A 24,595-nucleotide genomic window follows, 5' to 3' on the forward strand; every position below is an offset into this window, starting at 1 on the left:
TCAGTACCCTGATGATCCTTGCCTCACCAAAATCTTCAGCTGCTTCCCCTTCTCTGCTATGCTCTTTCCATCTCCCAGTCCCATCCTTCTTGCTCCTTTCCCAAGAGTAGACTCCTCCTCCCCACTGGTTTTCAGCAGTATCTCAGGCCCCAGATCTCCTGCAGGTGTTCCCATGCCAGGTTTCTTGTCTCTATTTGCTCCCTTCGCAGACAGATTCAGCTCCCAGCATTACTCGTGCACTTGAAATCTGGTTGAATCTCCTCCCAGCCAGCAGCAAAACTGAAGCCACAATGATGACAGGAGGGATAGACAACCTTTTGTCTCCTCTCTAGCCTCACAGTACCAAGAAAATCATTAGAAAGGTTCATGATGAAATACGTCCTTCTTTTTGTATAGGCACTGCAACAACGCACAGCTCAAATGGACCCATCAGAGAATTTACCAAACTCTCACCACTGCAAACAAACCAGGGTTGTTTTTCACCCTCTTTAAAACATAAAACAAGGCTGATTTCTTCATTTTTCCCATACTAACAGCAACAGGCTCTTCAACAGCCTCAGAATATTGTACACAACTGTTCTAAGAATGAGAAGTCTACTTTAAACAAGCTTTCTAAACTGCCAATGGTGTAATTCATGCCACTCCTATTTAGGCACCTACTTTCAGATGGGCTGACTGAACACCCCCATCTTCCTCCAGAGATGATAGGGGAAGTTCATCTCAGACAAATCAGACTCCCAAAAAACTGTTTGATCTCATTGTTGAACACGGCTGAACCATTTCAGCTGATGCGATCCCATCAAGAACTCAGCCTGAGTCATGTGCCTGGCACCAAAAACACCAGTGAGGATGGTCAGCAGTTGGCAATGTCGTTAGCAACTAAGCCTAGGGTCTTTCAATATGAAATGCTGAGCACGTACAAAGAGGTACTAGCCCTACCCTCCTCCTCAAACAGGACACTAGGAGGCAACTCTACCCTGCCTCCATGTGCATTTGCTCTTCAGTGTACAGCAGGGCATCTCTTACAGAGGAGAATGTGGCATGCAGACAATTGTGTTTTTCAAAATGATTGTCCCTTTTGAGGAGAAAGAGGGAAGGAGGAAGGGGGGGTTGTTAAGTAACTTGAAATTCAGTTACAATGAAAAATGTGTGTGAAAAGTGACTTTTTGAATCCTGTGAAGTTTTTGGCTTCAACAAATCTTCCAGTTCTACAGGATATACAGATACATATTGCTCACAGTAACATTCTGCAGGCTCCAGACTATGCTGCATTACCAGGCGGGCTTTCTGATAAATAATGAGAGAGCTGCTGAGCAAATGCAAACAGATTGCAGCGAGTTCTTCCAGGGAGCCTGCAGAAGTGCGTTGTGCATCTGCATGCTTTAGCATGGGGAAAACAGCAAGTTTTGTTTCTTGTACAAAAACAAAAGATAGTAGGACCAAGGAAGCAATGCTCTCCCTACCCCAGTCTAGTTTAAGTCAGCACAACACTGAATCATGCCTTCAGTGCGTAAGTAATGAAATGCACTGCTACAGACTCAATCCTGCCTTCTGTTTCACTGGATGCTTAGCAGTCCCACACAGAGCCTCAGATGCTTTGGGGGTGATGAGTTTACCAGATATTTGAAGTTGCTTTGCAGCACCGGCTCATCTGCAACACAGGGAAGGTCAGGAGAAACTTATTACTTCTAGTCTATGCAAAAAAAAAAAAAAAAAAAAGAGGGAGAGAGAGATCAAGAAAGTCTGCTTTGGTGCCATTTACTTTTGGCACCAGGGACACCGCAGTGAGACATCTAGCTATGGTGTTAAATCCCACCCGCTCCTTTGCTGGGAGCGGGCAGTATCTGTCTCTTGTTATCAGTGGGAAATGGAAGAGAATAAGTTATACACAACCTCGGAGTCCTGCAAAATCTTAGATGATTCCAGATATTATCAGACTAACCAGATAGCTTTATGGACACTTTACCAAGTTGAGACAGGCCTGGACTTCAAGAGCAGCTGCCCCATGGGCTGCTCCCAGCCCTCTTACTCCAAAAGTGGCAGCTATAACTGGTCTCATTCAGCAGGAAACCCTCCTCTGAAAGAAGGGATACCCAATGATATTACAGGGGAAGTGGAAGAGTCCAAGCCACCTTTCGATGTGTGACTGTCTCACAGTGGGTTGGTGATACTCCTGCCCCACAGGAACAGGACAGGGGCAAGAGGCTATGGCCACTGAAGGTCCTGAGAGCAGTGCTGGGTGAAAGCCAGGAATAGGGGTGCTCACAGGAAGACAGGCTCACTGCTAGCGAAAAAGCTTTGGATGTACAATATAGGCAAGAAATCCCCTCTGGAGGAATAAGGCTGCTCTGTAAGCAGCTTTCACATAGCAGCCTCAGCTATACCTTCTTCCTTGGCTACTCCAAAGCATTTGCCTTGGAAGATGTGGCCTCTAACAATCAAAATACCAAACACTTCAGGTTTTATTGCAAGCCCTCCTGCCCTGGAAAGAGCTGATGAAGGTCCCATTGTGCTCCTAGGTCTGTGAGCTCCAAAACTTCATGCCTGTGGCTTAGTGCCTATAGTAGCCACGCTCTTCCACCTCTCCCCGCAATCCCACAGCCCCCCAGAGGAGCCCTCTGACTCATTCGCAGAGACTTTTTTTTTCCCCCCATTTTCCTCTGCATAACTTGCTTCATGACGTCCAGAAGGGATTTTTATCTCCTGGCAAACAAACAAGGCAGCTCCTTAGGGCTGAGCTGCCAAGGGGTCAGCCAGGATGGGAGGCAGCACTGCCATATCCCATTGCCCACATTACAGACTGATTTGTACTCTGACTTTGGGAGAGATGCAAAAGATTACCAGATTACCATTGTTTCGCTCGCTATTTAGTTACCCAAAGGCGAGCTCAGCTCTTCATTCACCTTCCTGTAGGGCCTCCCTGGAAAGCACGAGAGCTGCATGCTACCTTTGTCTTATTGTTTGACATCTTCAAGTCTCCCAGCTCTGCTTGGGCTTTTACCTTCTCCTATTCTTCCTTGCAAGGAATTCCCATTACCCATGACCAGGGCCTGTGCAGTAAGAGAACACTTTTTTTTTTTCTCTCTCTCCAATGGAAGAGCAATGTGTACGTCCATTACTTTATGTAATCACTCCAACTCCCCTTTGTTCAAATCTTGAGTCAGGATTTTACAACGCTGGAGTGAGGAGACCCTTATCACCTCCCTGCAGGTGAGCTGGCCCCTCACCCAGTTTAGTGGGAAAAAAACTCAGCAAGGGCACAGCTCCCACAAAGCACGAGCACTGCCATGAATGTCATAGGTCCCAGTACTGAGGATCTCCCCCAGATTCTGCCCTACCAGAGCACATGATTAGCAGGAGGAAGAAGGACGTCCCTCCTCATCCCAACAGGCTTCCTTCCAGCCACTGCCCTACTCGACTGGAGGAACACAGCCTCCATACAAGAGGCTGATGGGCAAGGACTGACACCCCAACCTGTGATGCAGGTTCCCATACGATTGAGGAGCTGCCCCTCCCTGACAACAACAACAACAACAAAAAAAAAAGGGTCATTTTTCTTTTCCTCTCCTCCTCTCCCCCCCCTCCCTTTCCAGAAAGCCTTGGTTTCATCCCACCGTGGAACGAAAACAAATGTTCTAAACCGCAACATTTTTCACGAACCGGAATTTCTTGCAGTCTGGCCAGCCCTGGTGGATCAATACCAGGCATTTCTTTCCTCCTCTGCTCTGGCCTTTCCCTTCCAGCCTCCCCCCCACCCCACTCACCAAGGGGAATAAGGGAGCCAGAGGTGTCGAATGGAGGAGTCGGGAACACTCCAGCTCAGTTTTAAAAGGGGCAGAAAAAACACTGGCGTCAGCCGGAGCACCAGGGCAGGCGCTGAGACCTTGTTTTGGATTTCGCAGAGACTGTCCCTCGGGAGAGCTGTCTTCCCCACTCCCAGCACCCCCCTCCTTTTTTTTTTTTTTCCCCTTTTTTTTTTTTTTTCTTTAATGCATGGTTTTGTTTGTAAGTTAAAAGTCTCAGGATCTGCAGTCTTTGAAGCGTGGTCAGCCTGCCAGATGGAATTAGTCAGTGCCTTTCAGTCGGAAATCCCAGGCAGATGAAGCGGGATGGAAGGACAGTGTTTTTCTCATTTACCAGGAAGCCCTCTGTCTTGAGCCCCACAAATTCAGCCAGAGAGCTCCACAGGACCCCAGAAGCAGACAGGGCTGAGAGCAGGGAAGCAAGCAAGCAGAGGGCTGAACCTTCCACATCCGTAAATTTGCGTGGCACTGCTGAAGTCAGTGGCCCCCGAAGCAGATTTATATTGATCAAGATCCAGCCCAGATGTTTTTGCTGGTATTTGCCTGAAGCTATAAGATGTCAGCAGAGTTTCCTCCGCCTAAAAGCAGTGCTGAATTTGGCTATCCCCACCCCTGACTCATACCATCTTTCCATCTCTTCCCATCATGGCCTGTCTTTCTATTCATGGACACCTCAAGGTGAGCGCTTCTCCCAGGTGGACAGACTCCTCCTACCATATTCCTGAGCACATCTTTGCCTTCCTCCACACATCCTCAATACCACGTCCAAGGTCAGGAACCCAATTACCATCTTTGAAGCTTTACCATTCTATTTTCTCCTCTCTTCTGAGCCTGCCCTTCACCATTCCCCTGTCTCTGCTAAAAGCTCTAGGTCATTCCTCAGGCAGTCCCCTGAAAAAATTACACTTGGAAAACATCCACTTATTTCCACATCATCCAAACCACCACACAAGAGGAGAGTTAGCACTGCTTGTTCCAAACATGCAATGTATGGATGACAGCTCACCATAAACACACAGAGTGGCATCCATAGATGTGGGAAGAGCACACAAGTGCTACACTGGAGCTGACAGCCTCCTTGCAAGAGACCAGTGCTCATCACTTACTAGCTGAGAGCTTGACTTCATTTCTCGCAAGAGTGAAAATGGCAGAAAAGCTTGCTGTGGAACTGCAGTAGCACTACCAAAGCTACCTCAGACCCATGCACAGAATGATTTTCATTTTACCTTTGGATTCTCCAAATCTCAACAAGGTGGTTCAAGAAGCACACCAAAGCAACCACAGTACCGGGGAGAACATTCAGGCAATCGGATGCAAAGAGCATCCAAGATCTGGTCTGACAAACCTATGAAAACTCATAGCTCAGAATTTTGACTGAGTCAACATATCATAAAATGAGTCCAAAAGAACTAGCACTTCAGTTTAATAGCAGTGCAGTGAGAGAGATGTGATGGCCAGCTATCATTTGCTGTAATTGCAGGGAGGCCAGTTTGCAAGCACATTGAGAGCTGCACGTTTTCATGTGAGACTAAGCAGGCTCTATCAATTATATTACGCCATAGAATACTTCACCAGCTGAAGCTACTGAAGCATCCTTCCTAATACTGTATGACCAAGAAGTGAACTGGGCCTTCTCTTCCCAGTGAACGCTGCTCTTCACAGAAGAGGCATTCCAGGGGCCTGTCCTGCCACCAAATCTTTCATGTCCCAGTGGCAAACGGGCAAAGGGGACACAGACACACAACAGTCCAGAAACCTTAAAGCAGGTGTTCTCCCTGACATACTGATAGAGGTTCCTACAGAAAAGAGGCATCTTGCTGCCACATGAATCCCAATACCACTCATCTCAAATAAGCTCACAAATCACATCTCACAATCCTCACATCTCAAAATGCTCACAAGGATCAAGCTTATCTCCTCAGGGCCAAGCCAAAGGCAGGGACCCCTCAGTAGTCAGGAGGGGGGCACACATTACACTGCTTTATTGCAAACAATAGTAGACCAGGAGAAACAGTATCGATTTAATTCACTGGAGATCTAGTCCCATTACTTTGTGCATACTTAAGGGACATAGTATAGCTGCCAACATGGACCAGAGCTGGGCAGAATATGAGTAACTCTGGTTCAGAGGAAGAAGCAATAAGAAAAGAACCTATGAGGTCTGAAACCAGGAAAACAGGCTTGTTTACAAAGCCAAAAAGAAAGTGCAGCATATTCTGAGGCCAAGGGAATTATTCTTGCAACGTTACTTCGCCTTGGCTACCTGGCCACTCTCACATAAACAATGGAGACACACCAAGAAAGCAAGGAGACTTCACAGAGGTTATAAAAATATCACTTGTGTAATTAGACTGAATCAAAACTCATGACTTTCTGGTTGGAAGGAATGCTTGTGTTTCCCTCTCTTTCTCTCCTCTTCCCCCATCCCTCTCATAAAAATCTAGATAAACAAAAGCCCTAGGATATTGGATAGTTCCTTGTATATTGTTTTAAAGGCAGGAACAACAACAACAGCAACCATCGTGGTCAGGAGGAGTGCCTGAGCGGCGTTGCAGAGCCCCTGTTTTTCTGCTTGCAGGAGTTGTTCTCACCCTTGCTCTGTCCTGAGCAACGCCTGGCTGTGCTTCCTGTCCCACGGAGGGGATACCATCGTGTTGTTAAGCGCCTCAGCATTTTTCCCACCACCGCGGCACTGCTTTGTAGGTGGGTCACATAAATAGCTGCAGCAAATTGGATTTAAATTCCTACTTCTCCCCTAGACTTCATGGGCGATTCACTTACTCCCTCCTTATAGATGGATAACTGAAAACAGAAGAGGGAAAACAGTGTTACAGGCTCCTCCTTCTTGAACTCTGCAAGGCAGGGACTGCGAGCTGCCTTGCACAAGAAGCCCACAGACCTGCAAGAGGCTGCTTGCAATATCACCCCCCACACCCACACTCACGACAGCTGCTAATATTCACCCTTTGAATAAGAAACGAGTGTTGCCAATTTTCAGCTTTCAAAAATGTTGCGTGTGGCCCTAGAGCAGAATGATATAGGCTTCAAAATAAAAAGACTTAACCAACCCAAAAGTATTTGGAGTATTTTTCATCTGTTTTCTCATTTAGACCCTCGAGGCTTCATATTTTTAAGAGAAGTTGTTTTCTTCCAAGATCAAGAGAGCTGGAAATGCTAGTTTAAAAAAAATAAAAATAAATAGAAAGCTGAGAATCTCATTAAGTCTCTTGATTCCAGGAGCTCAAATAAAGACCAAAAGTCTCAAGTAAAATCCACAAACACTGCAAGCTTCACGATGATATTCAACAAGAGATGGCAATATTCAGTAAGCACAAGATGATAATTCCCACCTCGCTGGATCTGGTTTGATTTTCTTTTTCTCACCTCAGCTCATGCAGCTATATTTCTCTTCCCATAGGGACTCAACTTCTGGGCAAATGAAATTATTCCCTACCATAGAAAGAGAGGTATAACCCTACCTATCTACCAATTGATTTTAAGATTCTTCAGTCCTGGAAGTTCTCCAAAAACCAATGGTTCAAAAGAAGGGGAAAAAACAAAAAAAGAAAAAGCAAGTAATGGTCCTAATGAGAAAAGCTGCATCAGGAGTCCCACATTTATCCCTGCTGTTAGATTGCTGCTGGTCAGCCAGCCTGTTTGCACCCAGGTTGCATTTTTCTCAGTGATGGATGTGGGGACAGGGATCAGGGGGCAGACCTGCAGGAAAGGAAGATCTGCACTGATCAAACCAGAGACCCTGAGAGGAAGGAAGGACACAATCTGTTCTTTGAGGGGTTCCAACCAAGACAGCAAGTGGGTTCAGCAGGAAGTGCCAGGAAAATTAAATCTCCGCCTTGCATAGGAGCTCCTCTTGCTTTTTGCTTTTTATTTTATGCCAGGCAATCACAGATAGTGAAAAGAATAAAAGCAAACAAGATTTAGAACAAAGACCATACTTTGCCTCTTCTCCCTAAGAAGAGAGAAGAGCTTTGAAATATAGCAGTTCCTCCCTTCTTTATACATTTGGTCCTAAACATACACTGAAATCATGCTGTGTTGCTTTATGCAGCATATAGAAGCTTATTAGTAAAGTAATCTCACTGAGGGATGTAAGACACGCATTTCATTTGAGTGACTAAATAGACATATCATCGCTGCCTTCTAGAGGTGAAATCAAGAAAAGATAGCAGGGCGACACACTACCTCCAAGTATTAAAATACAAGCAGTTTTCACTGCTCTCAAAAGGTGTTGATCCAATGAAAACATGAAACATAAGTCAATAGATCGGCGTGGAAAATATTATAGCAGTCAAATAGGCTGCTCCAATAACACTACCTCTACCCACAGGTATGTTTGAAGGAGATGGGGAAAGAAGGGAAAAAGAGAGAAGGTTCTGTGCTAAATATCTGAGAAATTTGGACTTGTTTGGGGATGAGAGTTTCTTTTAGCAGAAATCCCACCCATTACCAGGGAGCTGCACAAGATCCACAATGCCAGAGACTGCTGGGTGATGGAAATACCCCTCATGAGCCACTACAAGCAACTACAGGGCCTTCCAGAAATCATAGCAAACTCAAATTAGGGCCACTTACATGTAACACAGTCCTGGCCCAGCTGCTTCTCCATGCCAGTGGCAGAGCTGTGATCAGCAAAGCTGTGCTGTACCACTTCTCCCTGAAGATCATCTGTGCCACCAGCTTCCATACTGCTTCCTAGCCTTTCATTGAGGGCCAACACTGTACAAGGGAACAGGCCTAAAACTCATTTTGACTTCAGAACTTGGTATGTGGGCTCTCTCACTCCAAGGAGCAATAAAACCAGTTCTGTAGGTTGTAGTGGTCCCTCTGTTTCTAGTCCCCCTGCATGCATGCAGAGGTCCACGTAAAGCCAGACAACTCCCAGCATACACCACATATTTTTAAGAGGACAGCCAAACAGCAGCCCTACAACAACCTCCTAGATGAACGCCCATAAGACAAACCTAAGAAGGGCAGAGGTTGTGTGCAGCAAGGAAGCCCAAGGTACTGTGACAGTGGCATTTTAGCAGGACACATACCTGCTGCAAGATTCAGATCTAAAAAAGCAATGCAATAACTCACCTTGACCTATCCTTGCCTTGAGAGTTTGTAGATATGACAGACCTTACGATGCTGCAATAGCTCTACAGCACATTTGTTGTCTCATCCCATGGACAGCTCCCTCTAACATGATCCATCCCTTATTTTTACATGCACCAAAATACACCAAATTCCTTCCCTCCCCCTCAGAAATCCAGAGCTGGCCTAGCTCACTGCCTCCCTGTTGGACAGCTCAGTCCTGCTGAGCTCATCCCCATCAGTGCTGAGGAGAGATGAAACCAGATCCTGGAGTTCTCTGGCTGGAAGCTGGTCTCCTTCCAGGTCCCCAAGAAATCCTTTGCAGTCACAGAGACGTCACCACTGAGGTGGGCTCTACCTCAGCCCAAAAAGGGCTGTCTGGTTGTTATTAGCTGTATTGGGGGATTTGAAGGACAAGGAGGCATCGAGCCAGAGTCTACTACAAAATGCAGCAATCCTACGTTTGTAGAACATGCATCTGGCCTTCATTAGTTCTTAAATGGTCCAATGTGGGTAGAGGAATCAGAGTTGTGGAGGGGAGGGGAGCTAATGCACTGTATACTGAATGGGGCAGTCACAAGACATTCGGGCTTTTTTATTTTGAAGATGTTTCTCATCAGGAAGCATTTTATCCAACACGCGCACATCATAGCATCAGCAGGGCCATGCGTAGGCCTACACACATTTGTGGGACAGATGTCCTCCAGCAAGGACTTGGCCTTGAGATTTCTCATGGTGGCCATTCCAAACATTACAATGAGAGTTGAGCACGGACATGCCAAGAAAGAACACCATGAACACAGCCATGAAGAAACACCCAGACCATCTAATCAAAAGAAGGCAACTGAGTTCCAGCACCTTTCCAAAGCAGACCTTAGAGCACAAGCGAGCTAGAGAAATGAGATGTAAACATTCACTAACTTTTTCCAGGCATCCCTATCTTCTCTCACAGCCCTAAATCATCATTAACAAGTGAATAAATGAGTGCTTGACCAGACATGCTGCCTATGCTTCCTCCAGGAGGAAAGCTTCTCCTGCCTTGAGGACACGGGGATGGCAGATTGAGCAAGAACTTAAGCTGATGAGGATCAGAGTCCATCTGTGAGCGTGGCTATGAGAGTACATCAAAGAGTGATTCAGAATGTATGAATATCTAGCTAGGTGGATCGCTGAGCACACAGCTGAGCGTGTTTGTGTGGGCTGCAAAGCACATGGCAGAACAGGGTGCAGGCAGCCAGTGGATAAACAAGTGTGTCAGAAGTGAAAGGACACAGTAGGGAACTAGTTCAGAGGAATGAGTCAAGAGCTGCGCCAAGTTCTGCCTTCCATTAAACCCAGGATGTGCTATGGCTTCGCTGTGGCACAGCAATATAAAGATAGTGGAGGGGAAAAAGGGCCTCCATCCCATATCTCCTGGGAGACATCTGATGGAGACACTTGCACTGATTTGGTGTTCTGAAACAGGGCAGACCTTCTGTTGACCTGACCTCTGAATGAGCAGAATGGGAGCTACGGGAAATGACACTGTAAACAGGAAGACTTGAGATAAATAAGAAACGGTGGGGAAAGAGATCCACTTAAAGTGGCAGTTGTATTTTAACTCTGGTTCCTCTCTCATGCTCTGCTAGAAATAAAGGCCCCCACCCTTCCCTGCTTGCCTGCCAAGACAGCACACGCTTACAAACTTACAACTCTTTCCTAGCTGATGCACAACTCTCAGCATGCTGCTGTTAACCTCACTGCTGAAGCTGTCCAGGAAAATGTGGAGAACTTGCATCTACATGCTCCAGCAACCTGAAGGTGGGTTTGTCTTAGCTGAGCTAAAGACACTCGATGCAACATCAAGATGCATAGTGTCTCACTCCCAAGTGGAGATTTGTTGGACGAGATGCTGCACAAACACAATGTAAGACAGGGCCTCACCATAAATATTTGGGGCATTTAGGGACAAGGAAGCACATGAGGGAAAGGTGACCAGCTCTAAGAGAAGTAGTATGGAAGAACAGAGAGAACAAGAGGAAAAAAGCTCTCTCCTGGCTCCACCCCAGAGGAGGGTGGTTGTAGGAACCAAACCACGGATCAGAATGGTCCATCTTCTACAGACTCAGATCTACATGGTGAAATTGGTACAGCAACTTTCATTTTAAGCCATTTCAAAACACAGCTTATCTACATTCAGATACTGAACATCCACACTTTTGTGCTCCTATTCCCAAACACACACTGTATCTATTCTGATGCTCTAACAATCAGTAAAATGAAAAATGAAGGGGAGAGGGATTATTTCAGTCAGCATTTTTGTTGCATTCTCATCCTAGGCAGAGAACATCCGTTCTGAGACTTTAGCCCTGCAATTTCTGATCACGCCTGTTGGCAACTGACTTCCCTTCACTCACCTCTTCCCTGATCTCTTCCACTGAGGGAAGCAGTAGAAGGCTGTGCCCCACATTTCCAAACCAAAACACAGACTCATCACAGGACAGTTCCCATGTAGAAGAAGGGATCCAACTCATTTACCAAAAAGCATACACACCAAAAAGCCCTACCCAATCTCACTACAGCAAACCAGTTAAACAGGCTAGCTAAACAAAATACAATTAGGCTTCCTTTGGCCAGCCTGGGACATATGGTATTTGTCAGCCAGTCGTGTTCCTCTCTCGATTCTGGCAGAAGATAGGTAGCTTGTTCCAAGCAGTAAGAAAGCTCCTGGAAAGTCAGCATGCTGAGCAAACTTTTGGAGGGGACCTAGCTGGGGAAATAATAGCTCACACAGACACAGATTTGACAGCACTTCTTCCACACTGTTCAGCTAAGCTCCAGGTTACAACGCCTCTAGCTTCAATACATTTCTGGTTTGCATAGCTCCTCATGGTATTGCATCTGTGAGTCCTCATTTGCACACACACAGCTCCAAGTGCTCCTACCAAGCAGGCATAGGTGCATAAGGAAGAAAGGCATGCCTAGATTTGTGCTCATAAAGAAATCCTGAAAAGGCAAGTTGCATCAGTGACCGGTACACCAAGCCCTTTATGTTACCTTTTGACACAGATTGAAAAGGGCTGCTGCCATCCCACAGTGGACCATTGGGCAGTTTCCAGCAAGAAAACAGCAATAAATGTCACTGTGCTGACTGCTGTAGAACAGAATAGCCTCTGAATTTGGTTATCTACCAGGAAACTGCATGAGAAGTCTGGCTCAGCACTAGGAATATTTTGCTCTATTGCAGTCTTGCAGTTTACAAATAAGTTAGGAAAGAGCTGATTCACATAGAAATGATTTTACAGGGAGAACTGTAGACCTTGCTGTGATAGAGAAATGCCTGTGAAACATCTGCCCCAGCAAAATAAGCTATGTGCATGGGAAAGGGAAGCTGATAAAAGGCTATTGGGGTTTATTCCAGTAACAACAGAGGCTCTGACTGGAAAGCAGTGCTTCCCACCACACACTGCAGGCCGGAATAAGAGTTTCAGCTGCTTGACCCTATGTGGTTCAGATTTGTCACTGCCCTGCTCTGACATCTCCTGCAAAGGTTGTGAAGCTTATAGCAGAGCAGGCAACATCTCTGGTACTTTCCTGCCACATAATTATCCTTTAGAACACCTTGACCTCCCCCCATCCTCCTTGCAATTCTATCCCTTTGTAGCAGGAGGTATTCTTCTTCCATTCATAGTGTTTTGGCATCCAAGACCTGGCACTGGAAATAGGCTTCTGTGCATCCTCACAGCATCCACCATAGAGTCGCCTATCAGGTTTACCAGCATTAAGTGCACTGGGAAGGCATTTCCCACTCTTGTTGCTTCCAGCCATGAATCAGCAGAACTTGCTGCAATCACCACCAACGTTGTGGAGCTGAGGACTAAAGGGCTTGCAAAAAATCTGATTTTGTTCTTTGACTGCTTATCCCCATCACATTTAAACATTCAGCTGAAAGGCACAGATATGGCATATCTCTGGGGCTACACGTACTCACTCATCTCTTTCACAAACTGGCTTATCAGATGAGTTACTCCTGCTCTAACTCAAGATGAATAGATGGCATTCTTCACTGAGGTTAATGGGTGTAGCACACTGCTCACAATCACCTTTGGCTTGCATTGAACTGACGCAGCCAGCCAAGCTGCCTGTCCTTTGCAGGGAGGAACCAGCCGAGTTGTACACTTCCAGGAACTGGAGAATCCACTGTGGCTTTAGCTTTCGAGAGCATCATCCATCACCCACCCTGGAGCTCCACAGCATGAGGCAGCAGCACATCACCATCCCCTCCTTACTACGCACAGCTGAGTGCAGCTTGCTTTTGTTCTTACCCACATCACAAAAACTTTGGTGGGTCCTGGTCATCGAGGGCCATTCATCTCTTTTTGCTCTCAACTCTTGCACGGCAGTACCCTCTCCTGGGCTTTCCTCATCCATCATTGCTGGCAATTTCATCCCTGTCTCTTGCTGGGCACTTCCGCTCCATGCCTTTGAATTGGCGTTTTTCTCCTCCCTCAAAGGAGCTTGTAACATTTACTGCATGGCATTGGAATCTCTGGACTGAACTGAGTCATGGTTCAGCAAAATTAGTCTGGTTATATCTTCCTCGCAGTAGGAAACTGGACATATTGCAGCTGTCTTTCTGTTTTCCTGTTTAAACACTTGCATATTCCTGTGATGCTTCCCTCAGTGGCAGAGCAGCTGGGTGCATGGCTTCCAGCACAGCCAATAATGTGGTTGCTGCCAAAGGTTGCATGCAAGGTTGCTCAGAGCAAGATGGGACTTTACAGAGTTTGCAGTCATTAAGCAGAGTTACAGCAGGCTCCTAGTATCTCTCATTAACACCAATTTACTACTGCCCTTCTGGGAGGCAAGAATGACATTTCCACCAGCTTCCACGATAAAGCTTTCAAATGCAAACCCCGTGCATCGTCCCTGCGTGCCCTGATCCCATCTACGTGACTCAGCCGGAGCCTCAGCAGACCAGAGCACCCTCTGGAGGGCTGCATTTAGCACACTGGGACACCACATATTATTTAGGTCACTTCACACATCGGAAAGTATCATGCAATATTTTAAAGGTCTTCAAAACCGTGCAACAAATCAACAACAAAACCACACATACAGGAATCTCAAAGGGCACCGTTATATTGCCTAAGCCTGCGTCAGCTGTTTTCAACCTGCTGTGCATCTGGGATTCCTCTCCTATCCCGTCACTTCATTGAAGCCACACAACTTTACGCGAAAGAGCCCAGTGCCAAACATTCAGGACTGTGCCCATTGGCACAGCCCAGAAGGGCATGCTACACAAGCTGCTCTTTCATAGGGATCTGCATCTCTGCAGCGAGTGAGGTTTGCTTCCAAAGACGAGCATGTGCAAACACATGCCGCACTTGTTTGTTTTCCCACAGGCATTACTCAGTCATATCTGCTACGGGAAAAGCATTTATATTCTGTGAAAACACCTAAGCACAAACATATTTATGTACACAAGTAGAAGAATTTCAGAGCTTGCATTAGCCACTTGTAAATGACTGTACCCACCTCGCTTTAAAAACCAGCCCAGCATGCAAGTCAATGTAAGCATAATAAAAAATAATAGGAAACAGACAGGCAATAGAACTAAAAGCAGCAGCCAGCTGGGATCTTCTAACCAGTGACATCAAGGGATTGCTGAGGTAATACACTGATGGGTTTTAAATTAACTGTAACCACTCAGGAAAAAGATCTAGGCGTCACTGCGGACAGTTCAATGAAAACATCTGCTCTATGCACAGAGGCCATCAAAAAAAAAGAACCAAAAAATGCTAGGTTAAATAAGATAAAAAACAATACCAACAATGTTATAAATGCCACCACATAAATCAATGACATTCACACTTTGTGAGTTGAAGTCTGTTTGCCGTTTCAGAGCAGGGATAGCACAAATGAGTCCAGAGAAGGATGCCAGAAGTCGTTAGAAGCACAGAAGAGTTCTCAAGGTCATCAGGATCAAAGATTAAGGGCTGGTTGCTTCAAAACAGGTTACAGTAGAAGTGCACAAAATAACAAGCAATGCAGTACAGGTTTTCTCATTTGCTCTTATACTAAAGAAATAGTAGCCACCCAAATACTCCCCAGACTATGATTAAAACAGGAAAAATAGCTCAGCAGAGCTTTGCAGGTCGCCCAGTTAACACATGGATCTCAATGCTATAAGATGCCAGGATGAGACTGGTTGGTACCCCAAGTGCAATCTGCCGTCTCTCACTGTGCTGCTCTGTCACGAGAACCAACAAAGCATGTACGATACATACGTGCCTGCTGGCTCATGTGCCTCAGCAGTCATTGAGCTCCTTCTGGGGCTAGGAGAAGATGTTGGGCAACCAACATCAACGAAGAAAACCAAGAGGGAGCCTGAGACAGCAAGATTGCAGGGAGAGGTTAAAGGATTTTTTTAAACATGCCCAGAAGAAGAACGCGAGAGCTAAAATGTTCATATCAAACAGTGAAAATGCAGAGGGGCATCACGTGCCATTTACTCACCGCACAAAAGAAGGGAAATCACAATGCTGCCATGCTGCATCAGAGCACATACCCCAGTCCACTGGGCACTTGTGACTCAGGAAACATCTGTTAGGGCAAAGGCTGCAGATCAGTGTGCTCAGTTTGGACAGTTACATTACCACAGTGGCAGCAAGCCTCTTCAGATGGGTTTGTGGTTGCTTTAAGAATCAGTCCAAGTTGACCCCTCTGACAAGAACAAGCATGTAGGCAAAGATGGCATAAGCACCCTTATGACCATTGAAACCGAGTAATTTTTCCTTAGCGTTTAGGGATTTTCCCTAGCTTCTCCCCAGCTGCAGTAAAGAGCAGTCCTGGCGATTCTGTGAATGCATGGGAAGCATTAAAGGATGACAGCACACAGCCCCAACCATCCTGCCCACACATCTTATAGAGCACAACACCATCAGCTCTTTGGTCCATCACTGTGCCTGTAGGATGCCATGGTAGAGCTTCCCTGGCTTCCAGTTTCAACTGGAAACACTTCACAAGACACGCCAATATGTAGATACATAGCTTCCCTCCATCTACTCAAGCAGTATGGAGGGTCACAACAGAAATAAGAAAGAAGAAACAACGATGAAAAAATCCCCAACCTGCCCATCACACAAGCCATTCTTCTCCACTCCTCCAAGCCCTCATTCCACCTGCCCTTTTTCCCCAGCCCTTCTGCCAGCAGGGAACCCCACCACCAACACACCACGCACAACGTCATAAAGCCACAGAGTGCAGAGTTAAGGCTTTTCTGTGCAGCCAGCATTTCAAAAGGCACAGTACATGCTGTATGCTCAGTGCCGTCAGACTCCGAGCCTGAATCCTCCAGTGTTTTAGGAAAAAGGTAGGGCGAGGGAGAAGTGTGAGACGGGAGAAAACAGACCAAGCTTTGTGGAATTAAGAGTGTATGTATGACTGTATAAAAGAACTTTTTTTTTTCCTGACCTCAAAAAGACAATATTATTTTATTATTTCATACAGACCTATTTCCAAGAGTGGCCAAGCTATTTCTACATGAACTGGTGCCTGGTTGAGGCAGAGGCTGTGAAGGGGAAACCCTCTCTCCAAGTACGACATGGAAATTCCTTGACCTCAGCTGCACAGACGATCAACATGCGTGTGACGGGCCAAGAAAAAAAAAGGCAAAAATACCTAAGTGGCCAACACAGATGAGGGCAGGTGTGCAAGGCAGAAGGCACAGCCTGCTTTTTCCAGGCAAAAGGCCTGATTTAAAAAAAAAAAAAAAAAAAAAAAGAGACATGCAGCAGTGGGCAGAAGAGGAAAGCAAGGCAAAAGCAAAGGTAATGAGACATTAGTCAGAAAAAAGCAAAGCCTTAAAAAGGCAGGCAAACAGGTTCTGATTCATACTCTATGGTCTGAAGGTAAAAAGGCAAGGTGACCGGGCAGGGAAGTCTGAAAAAAATATTTATTTTAGACCACGCTATCACTTGGTGCATTTCATGGAAAAGGTTGGGTGTTCAGACAAACGCAGACAGGCTCATCATTAGTCTAGACCAGGTAAGAATCAAGCAGCAACTACCCACAGACCTGTAGACTACACGGAAGCTGTGTTCATTTCCATGGGAGGCCACTGGGGAAACTCCCACTCCTGCCCAGCACTGAGGACATGCCAACCTGCCATGTCCTTTAACAGTCCCCAAAGAAACCACCGCAGCAGGAAGAGTTGCACAGCATCAGCTTCACAAGTTGAGATTTAATTTCCTTCTTATAGGATGGGATAGCTATAGCTAATGCAGCTGAGATCAGGGCTGAAAACCTGTATTAAGCAAACCATGTAATTTCTCCCTGTGGCAGCAGCAGACTGGCCCACAGCCCTCTCCCTCACTCTGTAACAGGACAAGACGTGCCATGCAATCAGGCCTTTTGTTATATACATGGGCCCAGGGTGCTTCCACAACGCACAGATGCACAGACCATTTTCTCCCTAGGATAGATATCAGTCAGTCAGGATCTACCACAGCCAGAATCATTTATCTTTCTCATGGCCCATTCCCAACTTAACAGCAGGAAAGAGGATTGCAAGGGCTGAACCACAGACCTTCTTAAACTCCAAGCAACTCACACAGAGCAGAATGGCCAACTCAAAAAGCCACGGTGGTGCTTGTAGGTCAGTTTAGGTGCACACATTGGGACAGGGATACTGGCTTCTTAAGTTCTGCCACAGCTGCAAGGCTGTGTGTACGTGTAGGAGAAGTAACCATATTCCATACATTTCCTTCATTTTCAGTGTCCCAAGAATCCCCACTTAAACATTCAGTCTTTACAGGAGAGTGACATGCGCTGCACAGAATAAGTTTGCTGGTGGTTTGACACTGCACATTATAAATCAAAGTAACCGAGTCTGATGCAAACTAGATCTGTGCTCTAAGACATGAAATAGAGCCTAACCCCAGCCCACCTTCAATCAGTAAAAGAATCATTAAAGTTAAGATCACCTACTCCAACATCAAACCCATTCCCACCACACATACTAAACCATGCCCCTAAGTACATTACCTCCACGTTTCTTGAACACCTCCAGGAACAGTGATTTCATTACTACCTGGGCAACCTGTTCCAATGCCCAACCACTCTTTCTGAGAATAATTTTTTCTTAGTATCCAACCTGAATCTCCCCAGATGAATTTAAGGCCATTCCCTCTCATCCTATCACTATTACATGGAGGAAGAGGCCAACCTCACCTCACCACAACCTCCTGACAAGTCATTGTAGAGAGTGATAAGGTCTCCTCTGAGCCTTCTTTTCTCCAGACTGAATACTCCCAGTTCTCTTAGCTGCTCCCCATCAGACTTGTGCTCTGGACCCTTCATAGCTTCACTGTCCTTCTCATAATGAGGTGAGTGCTGTGTTCAGTTCTGGACAAGGTGCAGTCTTCATCAAGGCCAAGTACAGAGGAGTGAACACCTTCCTGCTCCTGCTGACTGCTCTGTTTCTGATACATGCTAGAGTTCCACTGGACTTCTTGGCCACCTGGGCACACTGCTGGCTCACGTTCAGCTGTTTGTCAATTAATACCACCAGTTCTCAGAAGCCCCATCAGATCACTCTGTTGCTCATTAGCTACAGTTTTAAAACCTCCTTGATTTCTCCAGGGAGAGAGAAACTCTTGAAAACCAAGAGTGACATCGAAGGGACTTCTTTAACTGTGACTGAGTCTCCCAGCACAGGTTTATTCAAACACAGCACAGTTGCAATATATGGCCTTTCTTACCAGGCATCTAAATGCTCATGGCTATCAACCCAGCCTCTCCTCTTCCCTCTGGGTCACCTGTCCTAATGTTAAACTTTTCAAGGTCCTCCAGCACTCCTAGTCTAGGACAGAAATGTATTTATTAGGGCAAAATGAACAGTGTATATGAATTAGAAAGTGAGTCCAGTTTTCTCAGCTAGGGCTGGGCAAGCTTGTTTTGCCTAATTTAGAGGCCATTCAAACATTGTGGGTTTGAACATTACTGCATTAGTGTTTCACTTAGGAAAAACTGTGAAGAAAAAAAAAAAAAAAGAGGTGAAGAGAAGGAAAAAAAATCTAATGGAAACATAAATAGGGTATAACGTATATGGGGCACCCACTTGTGCCAGCACAGACCTTCTAAGCCTTAACACATCACACAGACCTCCCTTCAGATAGAAGTTCCTTTAGAATACTTAAGAAAACCCTTAGTCACCACAGAGAGGTGGAACAAGCCAGTAGAGATGGGTACACAGGCCAGTGACACCTGGTCCCCTGCATTGACCTGTCTCTATTTATGCTTTTTGATCAGGGTCACATAATTCAAGAACAGAGAGCTCATTTGCAAAGCTCCAAGCTCCTCAGACCACCTCTGGTGAAGCTCAGCAGTCCCCTGCATTGACCAGACATGTTGCAAGTTCTCTATAAATCCCACCTTTATATCATTAGCTTCATCCATCCCCAGCTGCATTTGGCTGCATGTAGGACTCTCACCAGCCCAGCTTTCTGGCGATAATTATTTTATTTTATATCATTGCTCTTTTGTGTCAGTAATTTACACTTGCGTGACAACTAATTAAGTGGGGGCCCCTTCAATAAATAAGATGACACTGTATCAGTAGCAAGGTAAGAATAAGACTTCTTGGTTCAAAACCTAGCCTTAACTGATGACAGCTGATTTTTCCCAGCCACAACTCAAAAGTGAGAGTAGGAGAAGATGCAAGACATGCTTAGAGCAAGCAGTGAGAACAAGTAGAGGATTTGTAGAGAAAGATAGAAAAAGCAGGCACTGGGGAAAGAACGTAAGGCACTGCAAGAAAGAGGCTGTATTCATTCACCTGGTCACATTAAGCCAGCTTTTCTGTCACAGTGGAATCAGAATGGTTCACACTGGAAGGGACCTTAATAATTATATAGTTCCAAATTCCTGTTGTAGGCAGGGATACCTCCCACTAAACTAGGCTGCTAAAAATCCGATCGAACCTGGCCTCGAAAACCTGTAGGCATGGAGAACCCACAGCAATCTGTTCCAGTGCTTCACCACCTTCGTGAGGAAGAATTTCTTCCAAACATCTAATCTCAACCTATCTCCTTATAGTTTAAAGCCATTGCCCCCTACCCTAGAAAGGCTCCCTGACACAGTCCCTCACCAGCATTCCTGTAGGCTCTCCTTCGTAGTCAAAGGCAGGATACCCACCGTGAGAGTGTTGTCCTTCCAGGTATAGTCTGAAACTTTCTTTGTGCGTACCTCCTGGAGTTGCAAGGAGCGATATTTTTGAAAACTTAGACGTGAGTCCTTCTCCAGGAAGACCGCTCCATATTCTGAAACTTTACTTTTTATACGTATACCTCTCGGGGACGTATGAATTAATTTTTGAATACGTGCGTGCCTCCTCGGGAAGACCTCTCTGCATTTTGTGATTTAAGTATCTTGTAACTTAAGCGTGAAATTTGAACCTTTTTGTGTGCTTCTCTCAGAGAAAGGGAAGAGTGATTGGAGCGTTTGCATTTGTTTAATAAGTGTTGTGTGCCTTCCCGGCGGGAGGTAAGGAGTTACCTGAGCTTTCAAATACGTATACCTCTTCCTCCCCTAGTGTAGATCTTTCAGCATATTGACAGCGTTGCCACCATGAAAAGTGAAGATATATTATTTGATCTTTTAGAAAAACACGGTGCTCGACCCTCTTTATCAGGTGTGGATTGGGCACGACAGAACTGGTATAACTTGCAGAGTGTCTCGGACCGAATTAGTGTTCTGCAAAAGAATGCTCCTACCCGAGCTGGAAAAGGAAGGGCGTTTATTTGTGCCGTACTCGGGGCTGCTTTAAAAGCTGCCGTGGAGTTCCGAGATGAAAAGCATTCGGCAGAAACCCAAACTATACAAGCACTGCAGGAATCGGTTAAAGTAACGCAAGAATTGGTAAAAACTTTGCAGAATCAAATAGTGAACCTTGAGGAACAATTAGAAAGAGAGAAACATAATTCAGCTTTGTTGCAGATGGCTTTTAAGGAACTGTTAACATGTAAGGATACTAGCGATACTGTCACCCATAGTTTGCCTCAGGAAAAAAATCTTTCCTCTAGAAGGATTGAAAGAAATGAAGGCAAGGCTAGACAAATTAGAGGCTTCTCCAGCCCAGATGCGCCCTTTAATAAAAACTGAATATACCTTCGATAACAGCGAGGATCTAGATCCCCCTTCCTTCCTTTACCCTTATGCTTGCTATCCTTCTCTCACCACCATGGATCATCTGTGTCCCATTTTAAAGCAACCTTTGAGTCACGGGGTGATGTAAGATGTTACTCTGTTAACATCAGTGTCTCAAAGCTTGCTGGGGACACAGATGGACTTGTCCGAGTCCAGGCAAATCCTGGGCAACGGTTGTGAAATCCTTTGTCTGAAGGACATAGATGAACAAGTCCAGGCAAGTCCTGGGCAAAGGTTGTGGAATCCTTTGTCTGGAGAACTTCGATGGGCAAGGCCAGGGGCAAGGAGAAAGAGATAAGCTGCAGCTAAATAGCTGTGAAGCGGTCTTTTGTGTGGATTTATCTCAGGACGATGGCCATCTCGGGGGATACCACATGACTCTTGCTCAAGCGCCCAGGGATGTCACGTAAGCAGGAGGAAAAGGAGGATAAAAGGAGGAACCGAAAACCATGAGGATAGGTGTCTGCCATCAGATCCCTCACCACGGAATTCCTGCGTGCTGGCGGACTCTCCTGGGTCTGCTGCTTCCTCCTGGATCGGCTCCGCGACTTCCTTCTGCCACCTGCTTGCTGCCCAAGGCCGGCCACGCTGCTGCTCCTACCTCGGACCATCGAAACGTCGTGCAACGGGACCGCTGCTGGATCCTGGTGGTGACTATCCTCGCTTTACACAATTCTTGCTTCTTTCCTCTCTTTTCTATCTCCCTCCTTCCCTTCCCCGTCTCCCTGATTAGGATTATAATAAACTGGTCGGACCAACACTTGAACCGTTGCTTCTTACTCTCACGCCGGGTATATAATATTAAAAGAACCTCATCTCCCTCCTATAAATCGGAGCGAGACACACAGTCCCTCACCAGCATTCCTGTAGGCTCTCCTTAGGTAGTGGAAGGCCACAATTAAGTCTCCCCAGAGCCTTTTCTTCTCCAGGCTGAACAACTCCAACTCTCTCAGCCTGTCTCCAGAGGAGAGGTATTCCAGCCCTCTGTGTATCCTCACAGCATCCTCTAGGCTTACTACAACACAGCCCCACTTCAAAAGCCAAGAAAGTGGCAAAAAAAAAACCCAGGTGGAAGCCAGATCCCAAAGGAGATTTTTTTCACCTCATACTAGACATTGCTTTAGGTAGAAGACTCAAGACAAGAATTAAAGAAGTGGAGGACTGGCAATAGATTCTACTTACCAGCCTGCAAGGCAAGTCCATGAGCAAAGCACAACCTTAAGCAACTCTCCTACTAGCAGGAAACTCCAGCCCTCATAATGAGATCTATCAGCCCAAGAAAGACCTAATTCTGAAGGAGGAAAAAAGAAAAACAAACAAAAAACCATCAGCCCTTCTCCCCAGGCTTTTTAAATCCCCAGCACCTGGGTGCATTCACACTGTGCTCCCATTTCCACCTGTGTACACCCTCTTCATCTCTAAGCAGCTTCAGCTGGGGCAGATGGGTTGTGTTTCTACCCTAAAACCTGCGAACTACCCACCATCTTGTTACATATGACACCATCCATTTGTCTTGATCCTAAGGATGCTTTCAAAGCTGCAAGGTTGCCGCACAATGTCAGTGGGGCTGCCCCAGCCCTGGCCCTGCCTGCAGAGCTGAGGAAGTTGTCATAAGCCCTGTATGGCGATGATCCCATGCAAGAGGAATCCCTTTTCTTCTCCATAGTATCTCTGACCACCCCCCCACCTAATCTTTGTTTTTTTTTCCGGCCCCGTATATGCTTTCCAGCTCGTTTCCTCTTGCGGTTCTCATTTCCCGCTCCTAGGAGGTGAGCTCATGCGTTTCTCAATTACCAGCCAAAGAAAGGGAGAGGGAGAAAGCAATCTTATGGAAACAGATGAAGTCATGCCTATATAATGCCGTATTACGGCTCATGCTTGTGGAGCCATGATACAGACATTGCTGCCCCCAGCCCTGCCAGGGACACCCCGCTTCCCAATCCTGCTCTCAGCCTTCAACTCAATCCTTTTCCTCTTCACACCAATGGCACATAGGGACAGCGGAGCACTTTTATCTCTCATCCCCTCTTTATACCCCTGTTTGGATCCCCCACGCTTCTGTCCGCTCCCAGTTGTCCCCTCGGGTCCTTGAGTCATTCACAGCATGCCACTGAGTGAGTCAGGGGTGAGCCCACAGACCGTGTGCGAGGCTCCGGCACCACGCGCTCTGCCTACGGCTCTGTGAACGCCGGCGAAGTTACACAAGGGAAATCTAAAGGTAATTAAAAGCATAATGTAAGGGGTTGTTTAGAAAAGGTGGTGGGGAGGAGAGAATAAAATTAAAATAAATAAAGGAGTGTTTTAACGAGTGCAGCAGTGAAAGCGGGATTAGAGGGGCCTGAATGGCATCTCTATTTCCCGTATGGAAAGGAGCGCTGCCCGGTGCAACCAGAGCTGACAAAAAAAATTAGCTGGGCCTCAGGCTCAGAGAAACATTTGGCAAGAAAGGAAAGAAGGTAATTGCTGCAAATGGAGACTAATTCAGGAAGCAGCCAGCCCTACACAGGGCCGGTTCTTTTGCAGCTAGAGTGCTGTGGATGCTTTGTGAAGTCTGGGCTGAAAAAAACATACTGAAATCTTGAAGAAAAAAAAAATAAAAAGACAGAAAATCAACAGATCTCTCCTTCCCATGGCTCACACATGTTCAGCATTTCTTTTCTCTTCTTCTCACTCCCAAAGGATGCGAGGGGTCCTAACCAGCCTTGCCTTCTCCGGTCTGTCTGATGGCACGGAGGGAGGTAGGCAGCAGCTCCCAGAGGGGGGGCACGTCCCTCTCTCCCCATTCCCCAGGAGAGGAGTTGGCTGGAAGGTGAGGCACGGGGCACGGAGGATGTGTTTACTCTCATAACACCCCTGCGAGGTGGGGAAGTCATAGCCTCATCTGACAGATGAGGAACAGAGGCAAAGCGAGATTAAAGGATTAGCCCAAGGTCACGCAGGAAAAGTTTGTAGCAGAAGTGGAAATTAAACCCAGGTCTCTTGGTCCAAAATCAGTGCCTTAAGCACAAGACCAGACTTTCCTAGAGCTGGTCAACCTTTTATATTTGATAGTTTGTTTTATTTTCAAACAGAAAAACAGTTTATTTTCTAAATACACATTTTCATAGAAAAGGGAGATGGAGGAGCTCATTTCCTGGAGGGAGGAGATGCTTAAGATCTTATTTATTTCTTTTTAACTTAACTTCTTTCAGGTTTTAATGTTTCTGATGGGGGAAAAAAAAATCCTGCAGAAATTTCAAAGCACAGGAACGTTTCTTTTCATTCATAATTCATCATGGGAAATACTTTTCACTTGCCAACCAGTTCTGCCCTAGCTCTCTTTGCCTTACAAAGGCATTTTTATTATTAATACTTTTTAGTAGTCTCTACTAGCTTAGAGAGCCTTCACCTTCTAAATGGAGGCCTTTGTTGGATGATAGTACCATCACTAAAAAAAAAACAGATACAGCCAACAGCTCCCTGCCTTGACCTATTGAAGCTGCAAGATCAAACTCAAGTTAGACCTC

The 24,595-nt window shown here is 46.0% G+C and overlaps 1 protein-coding gene across 5 annotated transcripts in view; it reads right to left on the reverse strand.

The window, feature by feature from the left end:
* The window catches only part of LOC146544247 (uncharacterized), a 34,131-nt gene extending 11,325 nt beyond the window's left edge, over positions 1–22,806 (reverse strand). Inside the window, exons 1-3 of one of the 5 annotated variants that reach the window (XM_085224310.1) lie at positions 22,571–22,704; positions 22,272–22,380; positions 21,572–21,733 (exon numbers count right to left, since the gene is read on the reverse strand). In XM_085224310.1, the coding sequence (XP_085080436.1) occupies positions 21,572–21,733; positions 22,272–22,292 (183 nt within the window). In that variant the 5' untranslated portion in view covers positions 22,293–22,380; positions 22,571–22,704. Of the gene's footprint in view, positions 1–3,764; positions 3,916–15,398; positions 15,514–21,571; positions 21,734–22,271; positions 22,381–22,570 lie in introns of those variants that run through there. The other 4 variants (XR_014883420.1, XR_014883423.1, XR_014883422.1 and 1 more) reach the window with 4 other exon arrangements.
* Between the last annotated feature and the right edge of the window lie 1,789 nt (positions 22,807–24,595).

This window comes from Meleagris gallopavo, chromosome 5 (genome assembly GCF_905368555.1).
Source record: "Meleagris gallopavo chromosome 5, MGAL_WU_HG_1.1, whole genome shotgun sequence".
NCBI classification, from domain to species: Eukaryota; Metazoa; Chordata; class Aves; order Galliformes; family Phasianidae; genus Meleagris; species Meleagris gallopavo.